The sequence below is a fragment of the Callionymus lyra genome, chromosome 5, assembly GCF_982586985.1.
Source record: "Callionymus lyra chromosome 5, fCalLyr1.hap1.1, whole genome shotgun sequence".
Classification (NCBI taxonomy): Eukaryota; Metazoa; Chordata; class Actinopteri; order Syngnathiformes; family Callionymidae; genus Callionymus; species Callionymus lyra.
In genome coordinates this window covers 10,396,967-10,424,350 of record NC_141822.1, presented here as the reverse complement: position 1 = coordinate 10,424,350, position 27,384 = coordinate 10,396,967, and the positions used below count along the sequence as shown (strand labels likewise).

The 27,384-nt window shown below is 37.0% G+C and overlaps 1 protein-coding gene across 1 annotated transcript in view; it reads left to right on the top strand.

Moving 5' to 3' along the window:
* The window catches only part of rgs3a (regulator of G protein signaling 3a), a 197,069-nt gene that overhangs the window by 101,464 nt on the left and 68,221 nt on the right, over positions 1-27,384 (top strand). Inside the window, exon 18 of the mRNA XM_087790739.1 lies at positions 1,429-1,557. Coding sequence (XP_087646865.1) covers positions 1,429-1,557 — 129 coding nt within the window. The remainder of the gene's footprint in view (positions 1-1,428; positions 1,558-27,384) is intronic.

Below are 27,384 nucleotides of genomic sequence, written 5' to 3'. Positions count from 1 at the left end.
GATGACTGAGACGGAGGGTTCGGTCCACGCCGAGAGTAGAGGAATGTTTTTTTTAACTCGGTAACAGGAAGATAACAAAAGTGAAACTTCATTGTGACCCTTGTTAGTAAAATAAACTTTAGTTTCTACTCAAAATATACTTTTTTTTTAGGGCAAACAAAAAGTGTTTTCAAATGAAAAATAACCATTGTTTAATTATCTTATCAAGCATGAAAGAAGATAAACAATCATAGTAGGCCACCCAAATTACCACATAGTATATATATACAGTATATACAGTATATACATATATAAATATATATATATATATATATATACAGTATAGTATATATATATATGAATAAGGGGATGTAGAATATGATACATATTCTTAATACAAGGGCATCGATACGATATATATATTGTGATACCATCTATCCATCCATCCATCCATCCATCCATCTATCCATCCATCCATCCATCCATCCATCCATCCATAGGATATCTATAGGAACAAGTATATATGTGTAGTATTGTTGAGTACTCGACTCTGGTGTTGCAGTATTTACAGACCACATGACTCTTGACGAAGCCGTAACTGCTTTCATCTTTTTCAAACCGAAATATGTCCAAACATCAGCTTTAAAAGCTGCAGGAGTCAGATGTATCCTCTCGTCCTCTGTTATCACAGAGGGTCATGCGGGATTTTAATGTGCCTTATGTGCTGCGGAGGGTATAACGACTGCTGCCATCTAGTGGCTGAAAGTTAAATAGAAAGAAATGAAACAAACACCATGAATATGTACATGTTTATTGTAAATAAAATTGAAGAACAAAAAAAATAAATCGAATTAATTATTTGATAAACACTTAATTTATCTTTAAACCATCAAAGGAACTACAGTATGATTTGCAAGCCAAAAAAATATATTTTTAAAATTGATACTCAATTAAATATCGATACAGTATCTATACCTAACACCCCTTACATATACATTCACCCATTGATACATGAAAAGTAAAACAAATTCCAAATATATTTCAGTAGCACATATGGTGGTTTAAAAATGTATTACAATCATAATGATTTTTTTTATATATATATATTTTATAATAAAACATGTATTTGTGAATACAAATTTTAATTAAAATGATAAAAATAATGATTCATTTGATAAAAAGAACAATATTTCAGACGTATGATGGAAAAAAAACAACTTTTGATTCTGTTGATTTCTATGTGAAGGTTCATACTTTATAAAAGTAGACCTTCTACTAATACTTCATCAAAATCAGTATCAAGAGCATTTTCAAAAGTGTGTCATCACAGAGATCTTCTCCGGTGTGATGTCATGGACCGGAGTATAAATAGTATAAATCTCCATACTGCCTTCACTTGAGCATCTTCTGTGTGTTTGCTCGTCTGACTCGTCGCTCTCTCTCCTGCAGAAGTGCGACTGCCTGCTCAGTCTGGAAGCGTTTTCCACCGACCAGAAGCACCGAGTGTGTCAGTGCCTGAAGGACAACATTGACAAGCAGCTCCAGCTTCACAGGAGGGAGCTTCCACATTTTGACCAGGTAGGAAAACCTTTTTTCTCTCAGCCGAGGTATGATTTTTTATTATTATTATTTATTTTTAAGAGATATCTGGTTCACTTAACTTCATAGCGGATGCTCATGTCGACACTCATGAACGCAGCGAGTTAACTTTTCTTCTTGTGCGAGAACATGGAGCAACTGGACAAACATGTTAATTTATATATGATATAATCTAATATTTACGACGTTACCTGTGGAGGATATATTAGTTTTGTAAAAAACGCGTCTGAAAGAGCTCAGGTGACCCTTTTATAGCCACCATTGGCTAATTTTTGTAATTGAAATGTGATTAAATAGTGATGTGTTGTTGAGGCTTCATGAAACAGATGATGAGGTTTATACATATGATACAGTGTCTACACTTTGAAAGGCCACTAGATGTCACTCTCTGATTTATCATCTTTGGTTCTGATCTAGCAATCTAAACTATTTCCCCAAAGGAGACGATCAATAAAGTCCATCCATCCATCCATCCATCCATCCATCCATCCATCCATCCATCCATCCATCCATCCATCCATCCATCCATCCATCCATCCATCCATCCATCCATCCATCCATCCATCCATCCATCCATCCATCCATCCATCCATCCATCCATCCATCCATCCATCCATCCATCCATCCATCCATCCATCCATCCATCCATCCATCCATCCATCCATCCATCCATCCATCCATCCATCCATCCATCCATCCATCCATCCATCCATCCATCCATCCATCCATCCATCCATCCATCCATCCATCCATCCATCCATCCATCCATCCATCCATCCATCCATCCATCCATCCATCCATCCATCCATCCATCCATCCATCCATCCATCCATCCATCCATCCATCCATCCATCCATCCATCCATCCATCCATCCATCCATCCATCCATCCATCCATCCATCCATCCATCCATCCATCCATCCATCCATCCATCCATCCACCAATTCAATGCAACCTGGCATTATTTCCAAACTCAGTGACATCTAGTGATCTTTCAAAATAACACACTGTTTCATGAAGCCCCATCAACACATCATTATTTTTGAACGCAATATAAAGGTTAATGGTGTAGTTGAAAGAAATGTCATGTTTTAGATCCGATTGCTGAGAACTACCTCTCATCATGACTTGATAAATCATCATGAGTTCATCGTAAAAAAAAATCACTCTTGTTGTGAACTGACACTTGGCAGCAGCCCTGACTCTTCATGATCATTATCATGATTCATTTATCTTTATTGATTTTAAACTCAGTTATTTTCCTTCACTCACTGACACAGTTGTCCCAAAAGAATGGAGCCTCCGGGAACAATGCTAGCTAATGCTTATGCTAGCTTGTTTTATCAATTAACAAATACATTTCTTTAATGGAAAAACACAAACATTGATTCAAATTCTCCACGAGGCACGTCGGCGTCATCGCCGTATATGTCGGACAAAAGTTTCTGCGTTTACGTCGCGCAAACAAACAGGAAAATGCCTATGAAGTTACAATATTCAACACATACTAGTTATGGTTAGCTTTTTTTGTTCGGTTGTTTGCCTCTTCGCACTCACATCCTGATCTCAGCACGACTTTATCTTTTTAAAACTTCTCCTCTGCACCAAGTAAAAAAAACATTCCGATGCTCGTTTTTCGGCTCCTTGTTTTCCGAAGCAGTTTTTATCAGAATTTCGCAAAAAAATTACACAAGAAGCTCAATAGCTGAAGTTAAACAGGAGAGCGTGTGATAAGCTGGATTTTCACAACGTGCCTGATAATAAGGAATGTTGTGTCAAAGTCAGTCTTTGTTTCTTGGAAGGAAAAGTACTCGTCGGAACTATTTATCAACAAGTAGTTTTTTGTCATGAACTTTATGAAAATTGTGAAATCTTAGTCTTTTTTTTCTCGCCAAAAATACTGATTACAATCTTCTAATTAATTGCAAAACCAAATCAGCCAATTTGATTTCAGAGTTAATGTCTGTATCAAAAGCTGTGGCGTGATTCCCGACTGTAGCCATTAGTCCAGTCTTGCTTTGGGAAAGTGGTGGTTGAGGGTTCTCTTCACAGTGATGCGCTTTATCTAGCAGAAACCTCTCTTCAATGAAAGGTGATGAATATGTATGGTTAGAACACCTGTCGAGTATATTTTGGATCTCACTTCATCATCACATTAAAGACGGACCCTTAGAGCAGAGGCCGACACTCTTTGATCCCCGTGTTCTCTTTGTCACGCGTGTGCGTGCTTGTGCTGCTTTTATATATTTGTCTATTCTTATGCACACACGGGTCATTCAAAGGACGGACGATTGAGAGCGAGTGACCCAGAACTTGACCTGTGTCGGAATATCGTCGTAGTTTCAGCCTTGGATATGTATGACGAAATAAATCATAGAATATTTACATTATTATTTCTTAATATGTTCACTGTATGTTTATTCTGAGTCAGTACTTTGGGTGACTTAGGCAAGTCTGTCAAACTGAGCCTGAGAAACCTGGGTGTTGTTTTTGACAAAGATCAAAGAGACAAAATTCTCTTTAATATTCTCACGACACGATCTGGAGCTTATAGTCCATGAGTTTTTGTCTTCTCGTTTAGACTATTGTAACAGTTTGTTTTGGTGTCTAAACAAGAAGTAGCTGTCTCGAGTTGATGTAAAACTCTGCAGCGAGAATTCTGAGCCGCTCCAGTAGAAGAACTCACATTTCCCCGATCCTTAAATCTCTTTACTGGCTGCCAGTGCCTTTTTTTTTAATTAACTTAAAATGAAATAAAGACATTTCGAAAAAACAAACAAACAAAAAATTAAATTAAATTAAAATATATACATAATATACTACATTTTTGTTTTTGTTAAATTTCCTAGAATATAATATATAAATACAAGCATGAAAAATGAGCCAAAATACATAACACATTAAATAAATATATTTTAGTAACAGCCTAATGAAGTTTTACATTCAATATTTATCTTTTTAACAAATATTTAATTTTCGATGTCAATTTAAGTCTCAGCCTGAATCAAAGAACCCCAGCAGACACAGTCTCCGAAGACCCCAGAAATAGATGCTAGATTGGTCAACGGTAGTTTTTAACACTTTTCCCAAACAATCAATAGGTTTGTTAGTCTGTCAACATTTTTATAGCTTTGTTGTTGAGCGTTTTGACTCCCGGAGGAATGTGGTTCATTCATCTCCTCTGATGCATCGTCTAACTAACAAAACTTAAAATTGACTTTTATTGAATTTTGTATCTTCTACCATGGCCTTGAGAAGAACCTTGTGGTCCACCTCTCATGAATGGATCGTTTTTTTGATCTCGCAGAAGAACACATTTTGGAGTTAGTGGAAGTTTTTAAACAAAAAGTTTTCTCAAAATTGCTGCGTCAGTACCTGACTTGAGAAGCGGCTGCCAGAATAGTTTGGCGTCGTCACTCTTAGGATGTCCTGGTTGTGTTGTTATGTCCTGGTCGTCCAACCAAACAACCTCTTGTTATCATTGGTTCTGCGAAGGACATTCCAGCCTGTCCTGATTCCCTTGAGACACTTTACATCCACTTAATCAAACTCAACCTTCACTTCATCTTTTGAAAGATTCCCTAAAAAGTAAGTTCACTTTTGTAATAAATAAATGTAATAAATAAAGTTGTTACGTCTCAAGACTATCTTGTGTTTAATTTACATTTTCTATGGAATAAGATCATTTATTTCAATATTATATTTTGAATTTTAATAATTGCATTAATAATTAAAATATTAAATGGTTGTATTTATTTTATGATTTAATAATTGAATTAGACAATTTAATATTTTCAAAATTAATTACATTTATTTTCACATAGAGTTTGATATTTTAATTCCAATAATTCCAAAATGCATGGCATGCAATGCCTTTTAAATTCAATATAAAATAAAAAAAAATTCAAGTAGCTCTGTACTCTTTTTGGTTTTGGCAGTATTACACCAGCATTAATATTGAATGTGAAATGCTTGAAAAAAAAATGTATATTGAATTTCAAAGAGTTCAAATTAAACAATATTTAATGTAGAAAATGTATTTTTGAATTATTGGAATCAGAAAATCAATCTCTATGTTATAACATACTTATATTTTATATGTTAACATACATAAATATACTTATTTAAAAGCAAAAAATGGAGTTATTCAAATAAGTATAAATTAAAGCTTTCAATATACAAATGATTGAAATCAATTATTCAAATTCAATGTTACGACATTTTAAATGTTACATTTAACAATACAATATTTCAATGGCCCTAAAATACTTCCTTAGTTTTCTTGTGCTATGATTAATAAATAGAAATGACACTTCTTCTACTGTAGTACGATAGTGTTTTCGTTCAAAAACTCCATCTGTTCCCTGTGAGGTATAAATGTAGACGTTTCCTTCCAACCATTAAAGGGTAAATTTCCCAAAGATTCTTATTAAATACCAATCAGTCTGGTGTCCTGGAGGCAGGAAAACATTTTAATCACAACATTAAACATTTAGATAAAACCAGTTCACTTTTGATTGCCTTTTCCCTCAAATACCTCCGAGGCAAATAGTTTGCATTCTTTCGACGTTTAATTATACGTACACCAGCTTCTTCAAGAAAACCATGGGAATGGCTATTGAATAATTTCTTCCATCTCAGATTGACCCAGATGAAGTTCGCCGTAAGTGGCACCAGAAATGCTTCTAGGAAAGACACGTTCGCTCTTTGTTCTAAAAATGGTTGAATCGAAGCTAATTTAATCTGTTTGGCCCAGAACACAGCATGCTGCCAATATGTTCCCTCAGGTGTTGTCCTCGGTGTCAGTGAAGCCATGATGGTGGTATTGAATGGGAAATATCCGGTTTTAAAAGGTGAAGAACAGGGCAGAGTTTTTTTTAATCAAAAATGTCCATTTTAATTTTATATTCAATTAAATGTTTTCCCGGTGTTTGAATAATAAAGGGCATTGGTTGACTTGACTGTGGTTTCGTGGTCCATTCATGTTTCAGCCCAAACTTTGCTTCCTGATTAGGGTCTAGCTAAACCAAAAGTCCAAAACATAAATGTCCAAAATGGCTGCCACTGCGGATGGGGTTCTTAACTGTGATTCATCAACAGAGGGGTGACGTCCCAGATACGAGGTCCATATTATATAAAGTCTATGGTATGGTATGTGGTTGACCTACAAGTTCTGTGTTGAAAAGGGTCTTTGCCCATAGAGCGTTTCAGTAACTAAGTAAGTAAGTAAGTAAGTAAGTAATATTTATTAATATAGCGCTTTTCTAGACCAGGGTCACAAAGCGCTTAAACAATCAAAACAATACTCAAAAAATATATATACTTTAAAGATCAAGATAATACTGAGGACAACACAGGAGTTCCAGAAAATCATGGAAAAGCCTGAACAAATAGAAACGTCTTAAGATGTTTCTTAAAGGAGTCAGTAGACTCAAGACATCAAGCGCAAAGAGAGAGGAAGATCGTTCCAAAGCTTAGGAGCAACAGCCTGAAAAGATTTCTCTCCTCTGGTCCTGAGTCGTGTGCGAGGAACCATCAGAAGATTCTGATCCACAGACCTCAGAGCCCGAGCTGGGTTGTAAGGCTGGATCAGATCAGTGATGTAAGGAGGAGCCTGACCATGAATAGATCTGAAAGTAAGAACCAGACTTTTAAAGTTGATCCTGAAAGAAACTGGCAGCCAGTGAAGAGTTTTAAGGATCGGAGAAATGTGAGTTCTTCTACTAGAGCGGGTCAGAATTCTCGCTGCAGAGTTCTGAATCAACTGCAGGCGAGACAACTCCTTCTTGTTAAGACATGAAAACAAACTGTTACAATAGTCCAGACGAGAAGAAACAAACGCATGGATTACAAGCTCCAGGTCATAGTATGTCTACAACGTCAGTAGATGACGTTGTAGACATAGATCCTTGGATCCAAGTGCGGAAAATAAAGATCTTATTTAAAAGTTCAAGTTCTTTAATCAGTCTTTCAAACTCAAATATTTCCCCCGATGGGGCAAAACTTGTAAACGTCCAACAGGACAGCCAAAACAGGAAGGAGAACAAAGTAGGAGTCCAGACGGCAGGCGATATAAAAATACAAAAACCAAAAATCAGAGACGAAGAAGGCTGTAACAAAAAGCGCTGGCAACGCCAGGTGAATCAAAGTAATCCAATAAATATCCAAATAGCGATAGAACCATCCGGCAACTAACTTTACCAGGTGTCGAGACGCGATCTTCTGACAATGCGTTCACGTTCTTTCACCTCGGTTGTCATTACGGCAACACAAATAGTGGATGAGAGATGTATGCTGAAAGATGTTCGTATTAGGGATGGCTCAATATTGGCCCTTTTCCACTGCACAACCCTACTACACTCAACTAGATCCGACACTACTCTGTCGTGTTTTGACCAGTCCCTGAAAACTACTCACGGTTGGCGGGCCTTCATAACATTGCACGAAACTCTGGCGGCAGTGGTGTAGTTACCTGTCACAAAAAGGTCTGGACCTTATCTAGGGACCACTGTCCAACTTTTTGGTTCTCCTTCTTGGACTGTATAATTCTGAAGAAGAGAAATGATGATGTTATTCCATGTTAATCTTTGTATCCTTTTACTTACTTTCCTTTGTGTTCCTTCCTTTGATCTATGTTCTTTATATTTTCACTTTGCTCTTTTATTTGCACTTCGTTCTTTTTTTTTATGTCGTCTAATTTCCCGAAAAGGAACCTTCAGAGGGATTAATAAAGTCTATCTAATCTAATCTAATCTAATTATTTGCAAAAAGTGTCAGGTTTGTTTCTTGTAGTGGGAGTCTTGCCGATGACTCCTTAGCGTCGTCCATCGCTAACCATTGAGTGGCCGGCAAGTCAGGTCGACATCCCATAATTTACGTTGAACCAAAGCAAATCAGGAACTAAAAATTCAATCTGCCTTGACGGACCGAGCTGGTTTTCCCGCAACACAAGCCGAGAGGAGTTGAGTCTAGTAGAGTACTTGTCCGGTACTGATGCCTATACAGTATGGTTGGTACACGATATGGGAAATCTGCGAACCATTTGTATTTCAAATACAAAACGTTATTTATATAGGCAGTGACATAGCATCTATTCGCATTTCAAAGCATCGATTTATTGAAAGATAAGAGGAAAATAATTCATCAATCAATGTCAACTACTGGTTAAAACCTGGAAAAACTTATTTTCACTACGATCATAATGATACAAGAATTCAGCAAAACGGCTCTAACAACATTTGCAGTGACAGGTGTGAGTCGGCAAAGAAGTAAGTGGTTGTAATGAGTTGTCATTGTATTCAGTACCTCGTCCCCAGTCAGCTGGACGTCTCGTTGACAAACTAGAATATATTAGATGCACTTTTGACTGACACAAAGTTCGGAATAAACTTTTTAAAACTAATCCAAGTGGTTCAAAAGCAGCTGGACTGTGTGGAGTTCTAGGAAGACGTTTCACCTGTCGTACGAGAAGTTTCTTCTGCTCCACATGAGCTGGAGTTAAGAGCTGGTAAATGTCCTTCTAGAGGCAGGAACAGAGAACGCTACACATTCCAGTTGACTTGCTTTCGAACCACAACGATGACCTCGATGAATGAGAACCTTTTACAGACAGGTTTTAATACGAATGAGTTTCCAAAGTTGGTATCAGATACTGAACGACGGCTGCTTTAGTTAAAGATTTTCATAAGAAGTTTCGGACCAGAAACCGATACAGGAAAAGTGTATTGAACCAACACAACATTAATTAAACTTTTCTCTCTTTTCCCTTTTAGAACTTAGTGTGTATTAACGCCTCTGTTTATCTCAGGGTCAAGGTGACCCAGAGGCCCGAAAAAAAAAGTGTTTATGGTATTCCTTGTTGCCTTGCTGGGTTAAGATGAACGACCTCCACCACTGCATATGTATTTCTGGAAACCAGGGAGGTATTTCACCTTGATCCAAAAACAACACAAGGGATACCTCAAACACATTTGTTTTCAGGCCTTGGCTTACCGTGAGATAACACAATGGTTAAGAAGTTCACGGGTGTGCCTCAGATGTCTGAGCTCATTAAACAAAGTAACATTTTATTTTATTGTGATTATTTTTAGAGTAATCTGTTCCTTTTTAGAGTTATAGACAAAAATGTTTGTTCATTTTAATGTAGCGACTGCAGATCAGAAAGTAGACATAGGCTGTGTCCCAAATTGCGCACTTCTCTCTCAGAGTGCACTAGTTTATAGTACACATTCAGATAGTGCACGTACTTGGCCAGTGCTCAAATTTCGACAGGGTAGTACTGTCTCAAATCCAACACTGTCGCTACACACTTACCAACACAAAGTTGCAACACGTTTGTGTTGAGTTTGTGTGAATGCTAGATTTCTCTCTCCGTGCTATTATCTGGTAATAAAAGATCAGACGATGATGTTTCTTTCAACTGCAGCTCAACCCTGTTGAGTTGAATCACTCGCACAAATGTACTCTGCGTATGGATGTCTTTGATACAACAAATGGACTGACATTTCGCCCATTACGCTCCGCTCGGTCGGATCTTCTGCTCTCCAGAGAAAAAGAATTGGATCAGCATTGACTCATTTCCCTGCCTGGTGAATGGACTAAAATGCATCTTTGAAGTTCCCCGTGTCCTTCGTGCCAGTTTTAGCCAAAGAGCTTCAGAATATTTATCCAATGAACTGCACACTTCTGTCGCGCCGCAGTCGACATTTGTCTCCCACAACGCCGTTTAAATCCACTCTCGGCTGAAGCACTCGCTTTGCTTGAGAGTCACGGTGAAGCGAGTCCATTCTTGTGGGAAACATAAATCTGCATTACATCCACTATTGCGGCCTCATTCATGGCTGCTCGCAAATGGGTCTAGTCTGCCACGATTCCTGCTCTCCCCCCCCCCGAAAACACTATCTTCTCTCGATCTATTCAAGCTCCCATAATGCAGCAGTGCCTCGAGGATCACACAATAGTGACGTGTCAAAGCTCTGTTTTTAGTAAATCCTCTGAATTTATTCAAAAATTTCACAAAAGACAAACGTTGAAGGGTTTGAAGCGGCGCCCTCAGATAAACTCAACTCGAGATTCTTCGATACAACGGCAACCCAGATGTTGAGAATCTGAGATTAGGACGATAATCCAGGTTTACTAGTTGGTTAATCTGAATGATCCTGACATCAGGAATCAAAGCAACTTCAGAAGCGAGATGATTTTTAGGTTGAGCATAGGTCAGGACTGATATATTGTGAGATGAGGTTGAGATTGTTTGTGCCGTTCCTGCTTCATATTATGCAAAATTGACCTTTTCTTGTGTTTGGTTGTTGTTATTTTGGTTCCTTTTATTCATGTGCAATATAAAAAAAAACACCCAATTGTATTTCATTCGGTAGCAGATTTTTGCAGGAACCTGCTGAGAAGCTTAAATTGAAACATTCAGTTATTTCTATGTAGAAAATCTGCTATAATTAGAATTTTAAGGTAAGATATGGGCTGAATTTAACTTTTCTCTTTTCCCTTTAAGAACTTTGTGTGTATTAACCCCCTCTGATTATCTCAGGGTCAAGGTGACCCAGAGGCCCGAAAAAAAAATTGTTCATGGTATTCCTTGTTGTCTCTGGGTTCAGATGAACGACCTCCACCGCTGCATATGTATTTCTGGAAGCCATGGAGGTATTTCACTTTGATCCAAAAACAACACAAGGGATACCTCAAATACATTTGTTTTCAGGCCTTGGCTTACCTTGACCGTGAGATAACACAATGGTTAATATGTTAACGTGTGTGCCTCAGCTCATTAAATAAAGTAACATTTATTTTATTTTGATTATTTATTATGTTCCTTTTTAGAGTTATAGACATAAATGTTTGTTAATTTTTATGTAGCGACTGGAGCTCAGAAAGTAGACGTAGAAGCATTTACTATATTTACACATAGTCTGTGTCCCAAATCGTGCACTTCTTCCGAGTGCACTGGTTTAAAGTACACATTCAGATAATGCACGTACTTGGCCAGTGGTGAAATTTGAACAGGGAAGTACTGTCTCAAATCAAACACTGTTGCTACACACTTACTGGAACTTACTCGACAACTTCTTCTTCTACTACTTTTTAACACAGATTGCAACCGGAAGTTGGAACACTATCGTTGACACTTGACAGCACTTTCTGCTAATTGAAACAAGCTATTAAGTTTTGTTTAATTGTGTTATTATTGTTGTTGTGTTGTTTTGTGGTAAAATGAGTGTTTTATCGTGATATTTACGTCGGTATCTGCTCCAAAGAGGGTGGAAAGTGTCCATCGATCCACACTTAATTGCACTACAATTTTCACAAACTTCTACTTTGGACGCACTCAAAAGTTTAAGTGCAGAAGTATGCGATTTGGGACACAGCTAGAGTACTTCCTGTCTGTAAAGGGTGTTGGCTTAGCAGCTAGTTTAGCACTGTCCACTAAAAACAACCTTAAAATATAGACTTGTTTTTAATTTTTTTCTCAACAAAAATGTCTCATGTCAAGGCTTCAATACAAGATGGACGTTGCAGACGAGCAGTATGGTGGTATTTGGATGTTTTTAAGTGTCTTTTTGGACAAAAATGAAGACGAAGACAACTGAGCTCCAGTCGTTACATTAAAATGAACAAACGTTTTTACCATAACTCTAAAAAAGAACAGATTACAATGAAAATAATCCCGACCTTAAAGCGACATGAGGGTGAGTAGAAGATAAGTGAAGTTTGAATTTTGGCTGAACTATCACTTTAATGTCAGGACTGGTGTCATAATAGTACAGATCGTTGTTACCCCTGATAAGCTTCGGGGTCGAACCTCCCGAACACGTCGGATGTTCCTGATCCGAACCACGTGTGCCTGGATTCAGGAACTCCGAGCGACGACCAGAACAAAGTATATTTGTTATCTAGAAAAGTCTTGTTTTTGTTTGTAACAAAAGGGTTGCTGTGAGCCTCGAGGCATGCGAAACATCCGTTTCATTCACGGCATCTGATGGAGACAGAAAAACAAAGCGTCTCAATACATAGTTTTGTCCGCAGACAACAGAATCAACAAATGGTGAATTTAACTGGAACCGACCCCGGAGACTTTTTTTTTTTTCTTGTATATTCATCACACACGACTTGAGTTCGAGGAGGAGGCATGAAAGATTAAGATCATCGTCGGTCTGCGGTCTTATTCCTTCCCTCGGTCCTGTTTCTAAAAACCTCCTCGCTCGCTCGGACAAAAAAAGAGATTCATGATGCGGATCGACTATCTCGCAGCGAGCAGACGCTGCATCTTAATGGCCGACACTAAATAACAAACAGGAAACATGACGTCGCGACACCAGCTTCACCGCCACAATCTTGTGTCGTCATTATTTCAGACCCAAATACGATCTTAGTCGACGATTTTCTCCGAATTCCTGAGCTTTGAATTTCCTGGAACGACAAATTTGTATCAATGTTTTTTTCAATGTCAATGTCTGTATTAGTAGGAAACCAGGGGTCTCGAACTGAACTGGCCCAGGGGCCACCAGAGGTCAAGAGTATGATGAATATTTTGTTGTTTAATATTTCGTGGATATTTCTTGGGTATTTGTGTTATATAAACTTTTTAAAATTCAATGTATTTTTAGATTGCTCTTCCGTCTTAACTGTGTAACCAAAGCTCTATAAATGACTCACTCAAGTTCTCCAGGGATTTTCACAAGATACAAAACCGCAAAAGCTATTTTTAAGCATAAATTCAAAAGGCAAGTCGCTTAGTTTGAATTTTATTGGATTTGTTGTCAATTTAACATCCTTGCAAGGACTCAAAAGGGTCCTAGCGTTAGAGGTTTTGCTTAATATTTGAACTACTGAGCTGTAGCTAAGTTTAACTTAACGTCTTTTGAAGGAGACTAGAAGAGAACTAGCCTATTCACGCTAACAATAATAGTTAGCTCACAACTAGCCATCCTTTGTGGATGAATAAGGCCAAAAAAGGAAAATTCATCCTAGTCCAGATACAGATCAGTTCATTTTGAGTCAAATAAGTAAGTAAGTAAGTAATAGTTATTTGTAAAGCGCCTTTCTAGACCAGGGTCACAAAGCGCTTGAACAAATTAAAAGTAATACACATTTAAAAATACCTACAAATTTAAATACACTAAAAGGCCAAGACATTTTAGATAAACACAGGATCAGATCACTGATGGAAGGAGGAGTCTGACCATGAATAGATCTGAAAGTAAGAACCAGAATTTTTAAATTGATCCTGAAAGAAACTGGCAGCCAATGCAGTTTCAAGGATCGGGGGAAGAAATGTGAGTTCTTCTACTAGAGCATCTCATAATTCTCGCTGCAGTGTTTCTGTATGACCCTGCAGCACCGCGAGTGAACCAAGTTGACTCAAGTGACCTTTATGGATACATATTACAGTTATTAAATTGTTATAATAGTCTTTAATTCTCAACCCTCTGGTGAAGATGGAGTTCGTTCCCCTGTACGTACAAATAAAGGGCCGCAAAATAAATGTTTTTTGTGGGTTTTGTTTTCGAAAAACCGTTCAATATGGCTTTCAAGCCACATTGTAGGGTTCTGCCCACAAAAAATAATTAACTTGAATTTCTATATTATACCCACATCCTTTATTCATACCTCACACATTCATGCAGGTGGTGGTGAATTATGAATGTAGCTACAGTTGTGGGAGTCAGAAGGGCGATTGTAAATGTGTGTCAAAGTGTAACTATAATTAAGCTAGTCGGGTAAAGTGTCTTTCTGCAGACGGTGACAGTGGATTTTTTCACTGACAACCTTCCGACCCATTTGAGTCGGAGAAGAAGGATGTGAAAGTCAGCGAAACATGAGATTTAAAAAAAGATAACGACAAAAGTGACAAAGTTTAGTTCTACTAGTAATAATCACAATGGTCTCAACAATCAAGGACATTAAAACAACTTCTTACACAACAAAGTGTTGAACCCAGTGTTGTACATGAACCAGTTCATTCAACGATATTTCATGAACTAGTTCATGTTTTTAAGGAAAATTTAAGTTATTTAAAATGGACATACCAACTTTAATGTACGAGTCCCTTTTTGTAGTATTTTATTTGTCTCATTTTATTTATTTTTATTTCATTTATACAGAAACATACTATAACATCTGCTCTGTGGCTTTTCAATCCTTCGTTACTTCAGTGACTTGGTTCGACTCTCACGGTCTCCAGTCGACTCCATCCCAACAAGTTAGGATTTGAGCTGCCGGCCCTTTTCGGGAGAGTTTTACAACATCTAGTTAAACTTGTAGAAGCTGCTAGTAGCCTCCAGAAACATGGTAGCATTAACACTTCATAGTTGTGAAGTATAAACTACTAAATAAAAAAATGAAATTAAATATATTACTGGCTTGAGGCTAAATTCACTGATCAATTGCTCAAAATAATGGACAACATTCCTGTTTTTTTTAAACTGCTCATGATGTTGAAACACTTCAACAAAGTGTATATATTTTTTTCATCTACAGTTAAAATTCAAATGTAAGTAAGTAAGTAAGTAATATTTATTTATATAGCGCTTTGTACACGCCATATTTATTTTTGGGTTGCAATTCAACTTGTGGCCACAAAATGGCAGCAGTTATTACGTCAACAACATGAAATCCTGTGAGATCCCGTCAATTACTGAGGATGAGAGGATGCAGTGACTCCGGCAGCTTTTAAAGCTGACGTTTTGGACATATTTTGGTTTCAAAACAAATGAAAGCAGTTACGACTTCGTCGAGAGTCATGTGGTCTGTAAATTCTGCAACACCAGAGTCAAGTACTCGACAATACTACAAATATATACTTGTTCCTATAGATATACTATGGATGGATGGGTGGAAGGATAGATATTGTATCACAATATGTATTGTATCGATGCCCTTGTATTGAGAATATGTATCGTATTCTACACCCCCCTTATTCATATATATATATATATATATATATATATATATATATATATATATATATATATATATATATACACACTATAATGTATATATATATATATACAACATATATATATATATATATATATATGTGGTAATTTGGGTGGCCTACTATGATTGTTTATCTTGCTTCATACCTGATAAGATAATTAAGTAATCAAGTACTCAACAAGTACTCAACAATACTACACATATATCCTTGTGTTCTGTAGTATCACTATATATAGTTTTGTTGCCCCTGTATCGTGGTACGTACCGTATTGACAGATTGTTGCAAATACATGAAAAGATCCAGATCCAGATCCAGTTTTTTTTAAGAATCACCGCGTAAACAAATCTTTATTCCTCATATACAGTCGAGAACGCTCACTTTGGAGAGACTGGACTATAAAAATAATTGATGAAACTTTAATAAAAGAATCTTAGGAAGACAATGATTCTCCTTATTTGTGTGGATGTGGTGAATATGCATCTGTTTTTTATGTAACTCCAGCCTCAATCTTACTGGAGACAGTGACTTACAGAAGGAGTGCAGCAGCATTTTTTGCTGCTTGATCATGTGTTTAACTCGTCTCCTGTTTCCCTGAAGCAGAAAACAAACGCTTCCCCTTCATTCCTCCTAATTAGACACGGATGATTCGCACTTATCTTTGCTCCACCGTTTCCCTCTTAAAGATTTAATGCAGGCATGTGTTTTTCTCTCAGGGCCATAATGGGTTATTTCCCACTGCAGCATTAATGAATGACTATATTTATGTAGCTCTTTGCTTATGTAGACGCATCTTAACTTGCTTTATGAAACAAAAGAGTGGAAGAAAAACAATGGACAGTAGATCTCTCTGTGTGTGTGTGTGTGTGTGTGTGTGTGTGTGTGTGTGTGTGTGTGTGTGTGTGTGTGTGTGTGTGTGTGTGTGTGTGTGTGTGTGTGTGTGTGTGTGTGTGTGTGTGTGTGTGTGTGTGTGTGTGTGTGTGTGTGTGTGTGTGTGAAGGTATGTGAATACAATAAATATAAAGATTTAAAAGAATCAAAATAAGGGATAACGGAAGATAAAATAAAAAGTAGGATAAAATACAATAATAAATCAATTTATGTGATACTAGAGGCTCTAAAAATGTATATAATATAATAGTTTACACAATCGATAGTCAATATATATTATTTTTATTTTTATTTATGGAAAAATCAATCGTAACAAAAGTCAAATGTTTGGTTACCACTGTAGATCTTCTTTTTCTAACGTGACCATTTTTACCAATTCACACTGTGATGGCAGTAGACCGCGACGCAAGTACAATAATAGATTCTGTTCTATTTTAACACAGTAAAAAATCAAAGCTTTTTCAAATAAAAAAAATAAATTCTAACTTAAAAAAAATGATCTACAGTCATAACCAAACATTTTACTTTTGTTACTATTGATTTATATATATATATATAAAGTGTTTTCGCGAGGAACAACATTTTGTAAGCTAAGAAAAGCAAATCATAATTAAAAGGGAAAAATACCAACCCTCTGTACAGAAAAATATATTAATAAAAAAATATATGACCACATTGAATGTATTTTTTTAGGTGGGTTGAAAAATTGATTAAAATCACCTTTTAATCCTTGATTTCTGCCAAAATATATGATTTCCACTGTAGATCCATTTTTGTTGAGACTTTAGTTCAAGATTTTTTTTCCTTTTTAATTATCGCATGAAAGTGGAACATAATCTATTCTTGTACTTACGTCGCAGCCTACTGCCATCACAGTGTGAATTGATAAAAACAGTGAGAAAAGCATCTGCTAAATGCATTACATTAAAATAAATATACTGTATATAAACAGTATATAGTAATTTCACGAGGAACAATATTTGTGCTAAACTTGGAGGAGAACATCATAATGTGAAAGGGAAAAAAACAGCAACCATTGGAACAGACAAAAATAGAAAAAAACACGTTTTAATAATTTAAAAATGGCCACATTGAATGTTCTTATTTTAGCCTGGGGTTAAAATGATGCTTTAAATAAACTTTATATCCTTGATTTCTACCAAAATAGTAAAAGCTTCCACCCAAAAATAGACTTTACAGTCATGTTTATGGAACTAAATCACATCATCTTTAATCATTTCATCTTTGAAAGAGACGATAAATCATTTTTTTTCGACTTCCTCTAAATCAAGGTATGAGAAAAACACGAGGTTTAAATCCGGATCATTCTCTCGTGTGAACGTCGGTAAAAGGGTATTTTCTCCGCTTTTTATTCACAGCTTCCTGCTTTTTATATTCAGTTCCACTTTTTTGTCCTCATTCTTCAGCCACATCATGTGCGTGCGATCTTCCCCCCGCCAGACTCACAACGTATTCATGTTGATGGCCACAGTTGTTAGTTTGTCGTTCCACCGCAAACATCACTAACGTAAATGATTCTCTCGCTCTTTTTTTTCCCCAAAAAAGGAAGATGAGTTGCTTCTAAGCGAGTAAACAGACTCATAATCCCTCCATTCCAGCGTCGCACTAACACACTGTTATTCATTGAAGGCTCGCTGTGAAGGTTTTGATTCCGTGTCTCAGGTTTAAACATTGACGAGTGTGTTGTCGTCGCTCGACTTTTAACTATTCAGGGCGACGTTGTGCGACGAGAAACACACGGCAAAGCATGAAATCACTTTTCGTCGCAAAATGAATGTTTGCTCCGAGAGCGTGAAATGAAGTTGGAAAAAAAGAGTTTAATTTTCTATCACTGCTGATGTATTTATTTTTTTAACGTAAAGTTTCTAAAAACTAATTTAAGGAGAAAAAAGAACGAGGCCTGACTCGGCAAAAAACGAATCAGTATTCAATTTGAATTAATTAACTGTACGGCTTGAGTTACTTCATTTTCTTAATGGTTTTGTATTCGTCTCTAATGCTCGGACGTAATTGATGCTGACATTTAAAATCAATAAAGCTGTCCGACTGCAGGGCGAGGGCCACACGAGTATGAAGTATATCAGCGTCTTTGGAATAGTGAATGGTTCGATTTCACATTTCTAATCTTCTAATCTTACATCTTCTTTGTAGTGAAATGTTTTTGTTATTTTTTTTTTCAAGCTTATAATATATATTTATTGACTATTTTTTTATTTAATAATTTCTTTAGAGACAGGATGAATTTGTATTCATTTAATAAACCATGATTGGCTAAAGGTAGCTCGGTACTCTATAAGTACTGTCTGGTGGAACTATTATAATGATGTTTTTATGTTGAATTTAAAGGCTCAAGATTAAAAAAAAAAATTATATAGAATTTGCATTTTAAAATGGTTGGAATGATAAAATAAAATAAAAACAAATCAAAAAATTGTTATTTAAACTGCACTTTACAATATACAAATTGTATAGTTAAGTTATTCAATTAAAACGATTAAACATTTAAATACAGAAAATATTTTAATCTAATTATTCAATAAAAACAAATAAATGCAATATTTCAAAAGATAATGAATGCATAAAAACTGAACAACATTAAATAAATATAAATATATAATAATAATAATGTAGCTGAAGTAGCTCCGTACTCTATTAGTACTGTCTGGAACTATTATACCGACATTTTTTAAATCCAAATGTAAAATCATTGAATTCAGAACATTTATTTTAGAATGTTGGAATTATAAAATATAAAATATTCCAAACGATTATTAATATATATATATATATATATATATATATATATATTAAACACAATTACAAATTATTTTATATAAAAATAATATAATTAAATTATTCAATGAAAACAAATTAAACCTTTAAATATATAAATATCTTAATTGAATTATTTAAAAAAAAAGAAAATTCATCCAATATTTATAAAAATAAAATAATTCAATGCTTAAAGAAAACATTTAAAAATAAATCAAAGTTTCAACATTTTAAAATGTTATACCATGACAAGTAAAATTATAATTATATTTTTGTTTGTTTGTTTTGTTTGTTATATATTTCAGAGTTTTTTATTTTTATTTCCTGATGCATTTAAAATACAGTTTCCCAGTTACAATGAAATAACCAGTTATTTAATCTTATTTTCTTTTGCATTTGTATTCTCCGCACATTCTACATCATCTGCAGAGGACCAGACAGTGATTTTCTAACCAGCATTTTGACAATGAATCTAGTCTATAAATATATATCCTATATATTCTACATCTATAGATCACACTCTGTCATGATCCCAAATAACAACTTGTATTTTCCTCTTCATCCTCGTTGTTTTGCTGCCTCGTCCGTCACACATCCTCAGCTCTTATCCACGGACACACTCGCCACCTTCTGTGAGGTGCGAAAGTCCTTAACATCCTCCAGGATAGGTTTGATTCCGGGCTTTGATTCGCGGCGGAGCAACTTCTAAAAATAGAAGCCAGTGAGAGCGAGAACCAGAGAGGACACTGACACCGCTGTTGGTCCCGTGAGAGTTGCTGCATTTGATCTTTTAATAACCGGCGGCTTCTTTTTTAAATATTAATCCATCACACTTAACAATTCCTCCTTTCACTGGAGCTTCGTTCCACACTTGCTCCTCCTTCACCAAATCCCTGGTTACCCCATTCGCTCTCTCTCTCTCCCTCTCTCTCTCTCCATCCATCCATCCCTCTTCTCTCACCCGCTCACATGTTTTAATACTGCACTGTGACTGCAGCAACAACACACACTTACTCCAAACATCTGGTCACTCTGGATTAGCAGCTCGAAGCTCTTCCTCGCTGACCACGTGCGACGTCAGGGTGTTCGCCTGTTCTCGGGCGCCACAATAATCATTGATTTTTTTTTTAAAGCCACTGGGTGTGCAGATGCCTGTGTCTAAGGTAATGTACACTTGTTGTTTTGTTGTTTTGCTTCTGTGACGAAGGTCACGCCGAGAGTCTTAACTTTTTAAACCACCTTTTATTCCACAAGTTTATTAAAGACTGTCCTTGTATTACAGAATTTACTATTTCATTCAAGGTCAAATATTTTTTTCCTCTAGAGAAACTTTTCTCTAATTTAAATTGTTTACTCGTAGATGTGAATACTTTAGAATTACTTTTGAAGAGAATAATAGGAGTGTAAGAAAATATTGATACGTTTATCCACGATACTGTATCGATCATTTTTTGGCTTGCACATGTATAATATGTTTTACCATAGTTCTTTCATGGTTCTCTGTTGCAAATAAACCTCCGGCCGCTAGATGGTAGAAGTCGCTATGTCAGCCGCAGCTGAAGCAACAATTAAATCCTGTGAAATTCAGGCGATAACTGAGGACGAGAGGATACAGTGACTCCAGCAGCTTTTAAATCTGATGTTTGGACATATTTTGGTTTCAAAACAAATGAAAGCAGTTACAACTTCGTCAAGAGTCATGTGGTCTGTAAATTCTGCAACACCAGAGTCAAGTACTCGACAATACTACAATTATATACTGTATATACTGGCGATGACTGAGGACGAGAGGATACAGTGATGCCATCAGCTTTTAAAGCTGATGTTTGGACATATTTTGGTTTCAAAACAAATGAAAGCAGTTACGACTTCGTCAAGATTCATGTGTACTGTAAATTCTGCAACACCAGAGTCAAGTACTCGACAATACTACAATTATATACTGTATATACTGGCCATGACTGAGGACGAGAGGATACAGTGACTCCAGCAGCTTTTAAAGTTGATGTTTGAACCTATTTTGGTTTCAAAACAAATGAAAGCAGTTATGACTTGGTCAAGAGTCATGTGGTCTGTATATTCTACAACAACCGAGTCAAATACTCGACAATACTACACATATATCCTTGTTACTACAGTATCAACATACATCACAATATATCGTATTGTTTACCTGTATCGTGATACGTATCGTGTTTATTCTTGACAATAAACAACCCTCATGACGAATAAGGAAAGGAAATATCACCAGCTGATGAGAAAGCTATTAACATTAATATGTTTTTCTCGCCTAAAGCTACATTTATTTGCTTCCGTGTTTCATCATGTCGGCCAATATCCTGTGAGTCGCGCTGCATCAGGCCAACTTTCTGTTCCTACAAACAGAGATCAGTCAGTCATAGCATTTACAGTATTTAAATATAAAAACAATGCAATGAAAGGTGTCTTTTACCATCATTTTGAAAAACATATAGCAAATGCGAAAAAAAGAGTAAAAACAAATACCTTAGTGGCTAAATCATTTATTTGTTATTTTTAAAAGCATCTTTTTTTCAGGATGTACTTTTTAATTATTGATTTAACGTAGCGGAGTTTTGTCCAAAAAGACGGAGAGCATTTATTAAATTTGTCTTCAATTGGTTTGTCTTAGGCATCATCTAGTGATGGGCCGATGAAGCTCCATGAAGCATTGTCATCATCTTCGGAGCCCACCAGAGGGCGCTCTTTTTCTGTATACTTGTTGCCTTTTTAGTAAAAAATTGATGAATTCTTTGAGGGGTGTTTATTGGTAAGAATCTGGTGATACCATACATATCATTAACAGGGGACACAATACAATTTATTGTGATACTGTAGTAACAAGTATATATTTGTAGTATTGTCGAGTACTTGACTCTTGTGTTGAAGTATTTACAGACCACATGACTCTTGATGAAGTCGTAACTGCTTTCATTTGTTTTCAAACCAAAATATGTCCAAAACATCAGCTTTAGAAGCTGCTGGAGTACACTGTATCCTCTCGTCCTCAGTCATCACTGGAATTTCGCAAAAAAATCCCTTATCTTGGGAGGACGTCATGACTGCTGGCATCTAGCTGCCAGAAGTTTATTGAAAAAAATAAAATGAGATTTTTAAGCCAAAAAAAAGAGTAATGTATGTGCTGTTGAAAAAATATTTATGGTGTAGTGAAAACAAATATAGCTATATTTAAGTGTATGGATATTCGAAAAAATATGTATATAAATAGAATTTTATCACAAGGAAATATTTGAACTAAACACAATAGTCTCTTTGTATTCTGACTTATCTTTTCGTCTTCGGACTCTCTGGAAGTTTTTATTTCTAGTCGTATAATTCAAGGTACTATGCTGTATTTTTTTAAACGATCTCTGCGAGGCTGTTTTTGCCTCCTCGGTTCATCATCAGCGCTACTATGCATTCATAAAAAGCAAATAAAAACACAATTGTCCGGACCTCATGACTGAAACTCTGGGTGACACACGCGTCCATTAGCTCCGATGAAAGCGGACTTGCGTCCTCTGGCTCAGTTGAAAGGTTCATGATGTCCCTACTGCCCCCCCGTCCCCCCGCCCCCACGTAATTGAGTCATTGTTTGAACTGATGTGATGCACTGATGTCGTCTGAGTCCGACGTATGACTCACGCAATTATGTTCCGCAAACAAGTGTACGTCCGCGAGAGACTTACGTCTGATGATGTTGTCTTATCGTATAATTGTCCGTAGAAACTCCTCATCGTTCCCTGAAGAATTCCTGGATTCTTCCCTCAGTACTCCTTGATGGGATTTTAAGATTTTGTACATTTTTGTACATTTCTGACATCCTACATTTAGGATATACTTAGTGAGTGCTGTTTGCATATCTTCAGGTATCGCTGATGCCCAGGACGGGACCGTAAAGACAAGTAGCTTCCAAGTTCCCAAAAGCCTTCCCGGTAACGTCCTCTGTGTTTAAGCTCATGGCCCGATCTCACCCTCCAACTCATTTTATGTGGTCCATGTTGATATGTTGACCCATAAAGAGGCCCGTGTTAAAGGTGAGATAAAGAACAGAGATTATACCGAGAAAATAAGAGCAAAACTGATGGAAAAGGAGATGATTTAATGGGAGTTTTGAAGGAAGAAAAACAAATAATTAAGATGGATTGAGCCTCTAGGATTGAAGAGACGATATTAAACTCCTACTTCCGGTTAACCCCTGTATTATCTCAGGGTCAAGGTGACCCGAAGTCCCAAAAACAAATGTGATGTTTTTAAACCGTCACCTTCACCCAGACATAACACAAGGGATACCAAAAACACATTTGTTTTTGGGCCTTCAGGTCACCTTGACCCTGAGATAACACAAGAGAAACCACAAACAAATTTGTTTTTGGGCCTTTGGGTCACCTTGACCCACAGATAATTACAAGGGATACCGCAAGCACTTTTGTTTTTGAGCCTTTGGGTCACTTTTACCCAGAGACAACACAAGGGATACTGAAAACACATTTGTTTTTGGGCCTTCGGGCCACCTCGACCAAGAAATAACACAAGGGATACCTCAGGCACATCTGTTTTTGGGCCTTTGGTTCACCTTGACCCAGAGACAACACAAGGGATACCACAAACACATTTGTTTTCGGGCCTTTGTGTCACCTTGACCAAGAGATAACACAAGAGACATCACAAACACATTTGTTTTTGGGCCTTTGGGTCACCTTGACCCAGAGACAACACAAGCGATACCACAAACACATTTGTTTTCGGTCATTCAGGTCACCTTAACCCAGAGATAACACAAGGGATACCTCAGGCACATTTGTTTTCGGGCCTTCGGGTCACCCTTGACCCAGAGATAACACAAGGGATACTGCAAACACATTTGTTTTGTGGCCCTTGGGTCACCTTGACCCAGAGACAACACAAAGGATACCACAAACACATTGGTTTTTGGGCTTTTGGGTCACCTTGACCCAGAAACAATACAAGGGATACCACAAACGCATTTGTTTTTGACTGTACATTTTTTAAAGACTGATCCACATTAAAAATCTAAAGAAAATGTCATAAAATACCAGTCGAACAATATTTCTATTCATGGTCTGATCCACGACTGGCCCTCGTTGGACTCACTGGTGTCTGTTGCGGCTCCTGATGCTCACTTTAGCATAAAGCATCTCTGTGGTGCAACAAAACATAAATTGACCTCCATCGACACAAACTCCTCCTCCTAACATAAGAAAACACTGTTTTCTTTTCTCCCCGAAGCACGTCCTGTTCCACCAAATTCCCTTCCATCAGCTCCACTTTCCAGCTAAGTGTATTATTCGCGGATGTTTTCGATCACGGCGCTCAAAACTCGATCACACGACAGGCCTTACAACATTTTTTGGGGCAAAAAAAAAAAAAAAGGTCGAACAAAACAGTCTTTAACCGGAAGTTTGAGTCCGATATTGTTGGAGGTTCGATTTTTATTCATCAGAATCTTTTATCGTCAGTGTTTTCTTGTGGTGACAAAGAATGAGATAATATCAATGAAATTAAATCAGATTAATAAAAGGCAATAAAATAAGATTAGCATTAGCATTAGCATTAGCATAAAGTGGCATATACATAGTTGATAATACATAAAATACATTTAATTGAATTTAATAATATTCACGATACAGACGTTAGATCGGTAGAAAGAGTTCTTGAACCGGGATGTTCTGGTTCCGTATCAATCTCAGTAGCTGTTGCAGCAGACTACCACACGGTGATGGAGGAGATAATAATAATGGCCGTGTTATTCCTTCAATACTCGCATCAAATTTTGTTCCTTAAAATCTGATTTACTCTCATTGGAAGTCTCTGTATAATCTTAGATTTAACAGTAACTTCCTTATTGGTCATCATGACCACACCCACTCTGCTGTGATTGGTCGAGCATCAAGGTTTGTCACCGCGCATTATCGATCCTGAAAATCTCCGCCTCCAAGGGACTCGTTGTATAAACAAAGCAGGGTGTGATTACAGCGGGCCCGAGGAGGAGAGAAACCAATATTACGTCATATTGCCTCTCGTAACCTCTTGTTCTCCAAGATTTTAGACAAACTTAATAAAGTAATAAGTTGAAAACGTGGTCATGATGAAGGACTTACTAAATCTTGGAGAGGAAGATTCAACATTTGAAACATTTGAGTCAAAAGAGTTGATCTTTAAATATCCGCGGGTCGTCAGGCACAGTTTTGAATTTGAATATAAGCAACTGTTGAACCTTTTCTTGAGAAATATGATCACGTGGATATGATACGAATCTGTGGTAGAATTCTGTTCACAAGTTAACATTTTAAATACAGGAAGCGTAAAAACCTCCGTCCCAGCCATGACCTTTTCGCCGCGGCTTTTGTCCGCCGTGAAGACGGAAGTTCCCGTCGAAAAAAATGGGGAAGTTTAAAAACAATAACCCGACGAAAGGTTCGAAGCATCTACTGTCGACAGTAGCGACGTGTCCTTCTGTGAGCTCTGGAGTCTTTAGTCCGTAACGTCTCCTTAAAGCAGCAACCGTGGCGTAGAGGGACACAATGTTTACTCATGCTGGACAATATTTGCCGACACACACACACACACACACATCGTACGACTCTCTCCCAGGGTTCATTATAGACGAGTGGACATACATGGACACTCACGGATCACTCATGTGGATCTTCCCCCCCCTCCCTCCACGCCTGCTCGCTACTACACCTTGGCTGCCTCTCTCTCTCTCTCTCTCTCTCTCTCTCTCTCCCCCCCTCATCCCTCTCTCTCTCTCCTTCCTCCCTCTCTGTTCATTCGGCCTAGCCCACACCGACCGGATCACACGCACACCCCCGGCCCGGCCACGAAAAACACTCTCACGGCAGTTTGACAGAGGAAGTAGAGCACTTTAATGGGGATGTGCGGAGAAGCTTTATCTGCCTTTAGTGGATTGTAACTTGTGGAAAGCGCTTCCTCCGACCAGGTACGGTCTTTTCTTTTTTTATTGAACACTTCTTTGATTTCAGTGACGGTGGAATCAATCAGACTGTTGATATTATTGCTCTGCTTGTGTTGATGGAGTGGTAGTGAGGGATATAAACGAGAGAGATGAAGGGATGATAGAGGGAGAGTAATAGAGGCGTGTTTATCGGCAGCATCTTCATGGAGCGCTCGCATGAGGGTGTCATGTGCTATCGTTCGACTTTCATCCTCGTAACGTCGTCCAGCCAGTCGACGGATTGTTTACGTCGAAAAGTGGCTTTGAAAAAATAAGAAGAAAAGTGTGTCGTCGACACGGATAGAAGACGCATGACAACAAAAACAACAGGAAACAAGCCCCGGGCGTTAAGGGAATTATTGGACTTGGATTCCTTTCATGGGGTGGGAAGTGGAGATTTATAGTCGTCGCCGTTGTTTACGATTTATAAAGAAGGTGTTTTTCGACAAATCTTGATAAATCCTCATTTTCTTATGTCGCTTTTTAATTGACGGAAGAAGAATTGAATGTATTTCATGGGCTGTCGTTATATAGTCTGGACTCATGGTAATTGAAAATATCTTCCACTCATCCTTGAAGACGCTTAAAGGAGTTTTTAAAGTCACAAGGTTGTTCCTGATTGGTCGAGCGACTCCGTCAATGTTAAGGTTCCCTTTCGGCTTCAATTTAACAACACTTTTTTTTTTTTTTACGACAGAGCTCTATCATCCTTTTCCGAGCTTTTTCTTATTTATTTTAAATTATATACATAATTAACATACAAAAATGTCCCCTTATGGGACTAATAAAGGAAAATCTTATCTTTATTTTATTGCATATTATTGTTTTATTTTTTTTACCCACTTTCGGAATCAATTAAATGTTGAGATTATTCTGACTTGTTTCCTCAAGTTGTATATATTTTAATAGTTTGGAATACCAGCAATTTTCTTTTTAACTAAACCTATAAAAATTAGACTAGAAAAGCACTTTGAGGGCACATACCTCCGTCAAGCTTTCTATTTTTGGCATTTTAAATAAAGAAAAAAAAAGGGTTAGTTGCGCTTTTAACCGTTGCTGTCTCATGACAAAGTGATGAATTCTTCAAATTAAGAATGGATCCATATTGTAATCACTGTGTGATTATCTGATACGCTTAATCAAAATTTCCTTCATATTTAATCATAAATTATTCTGT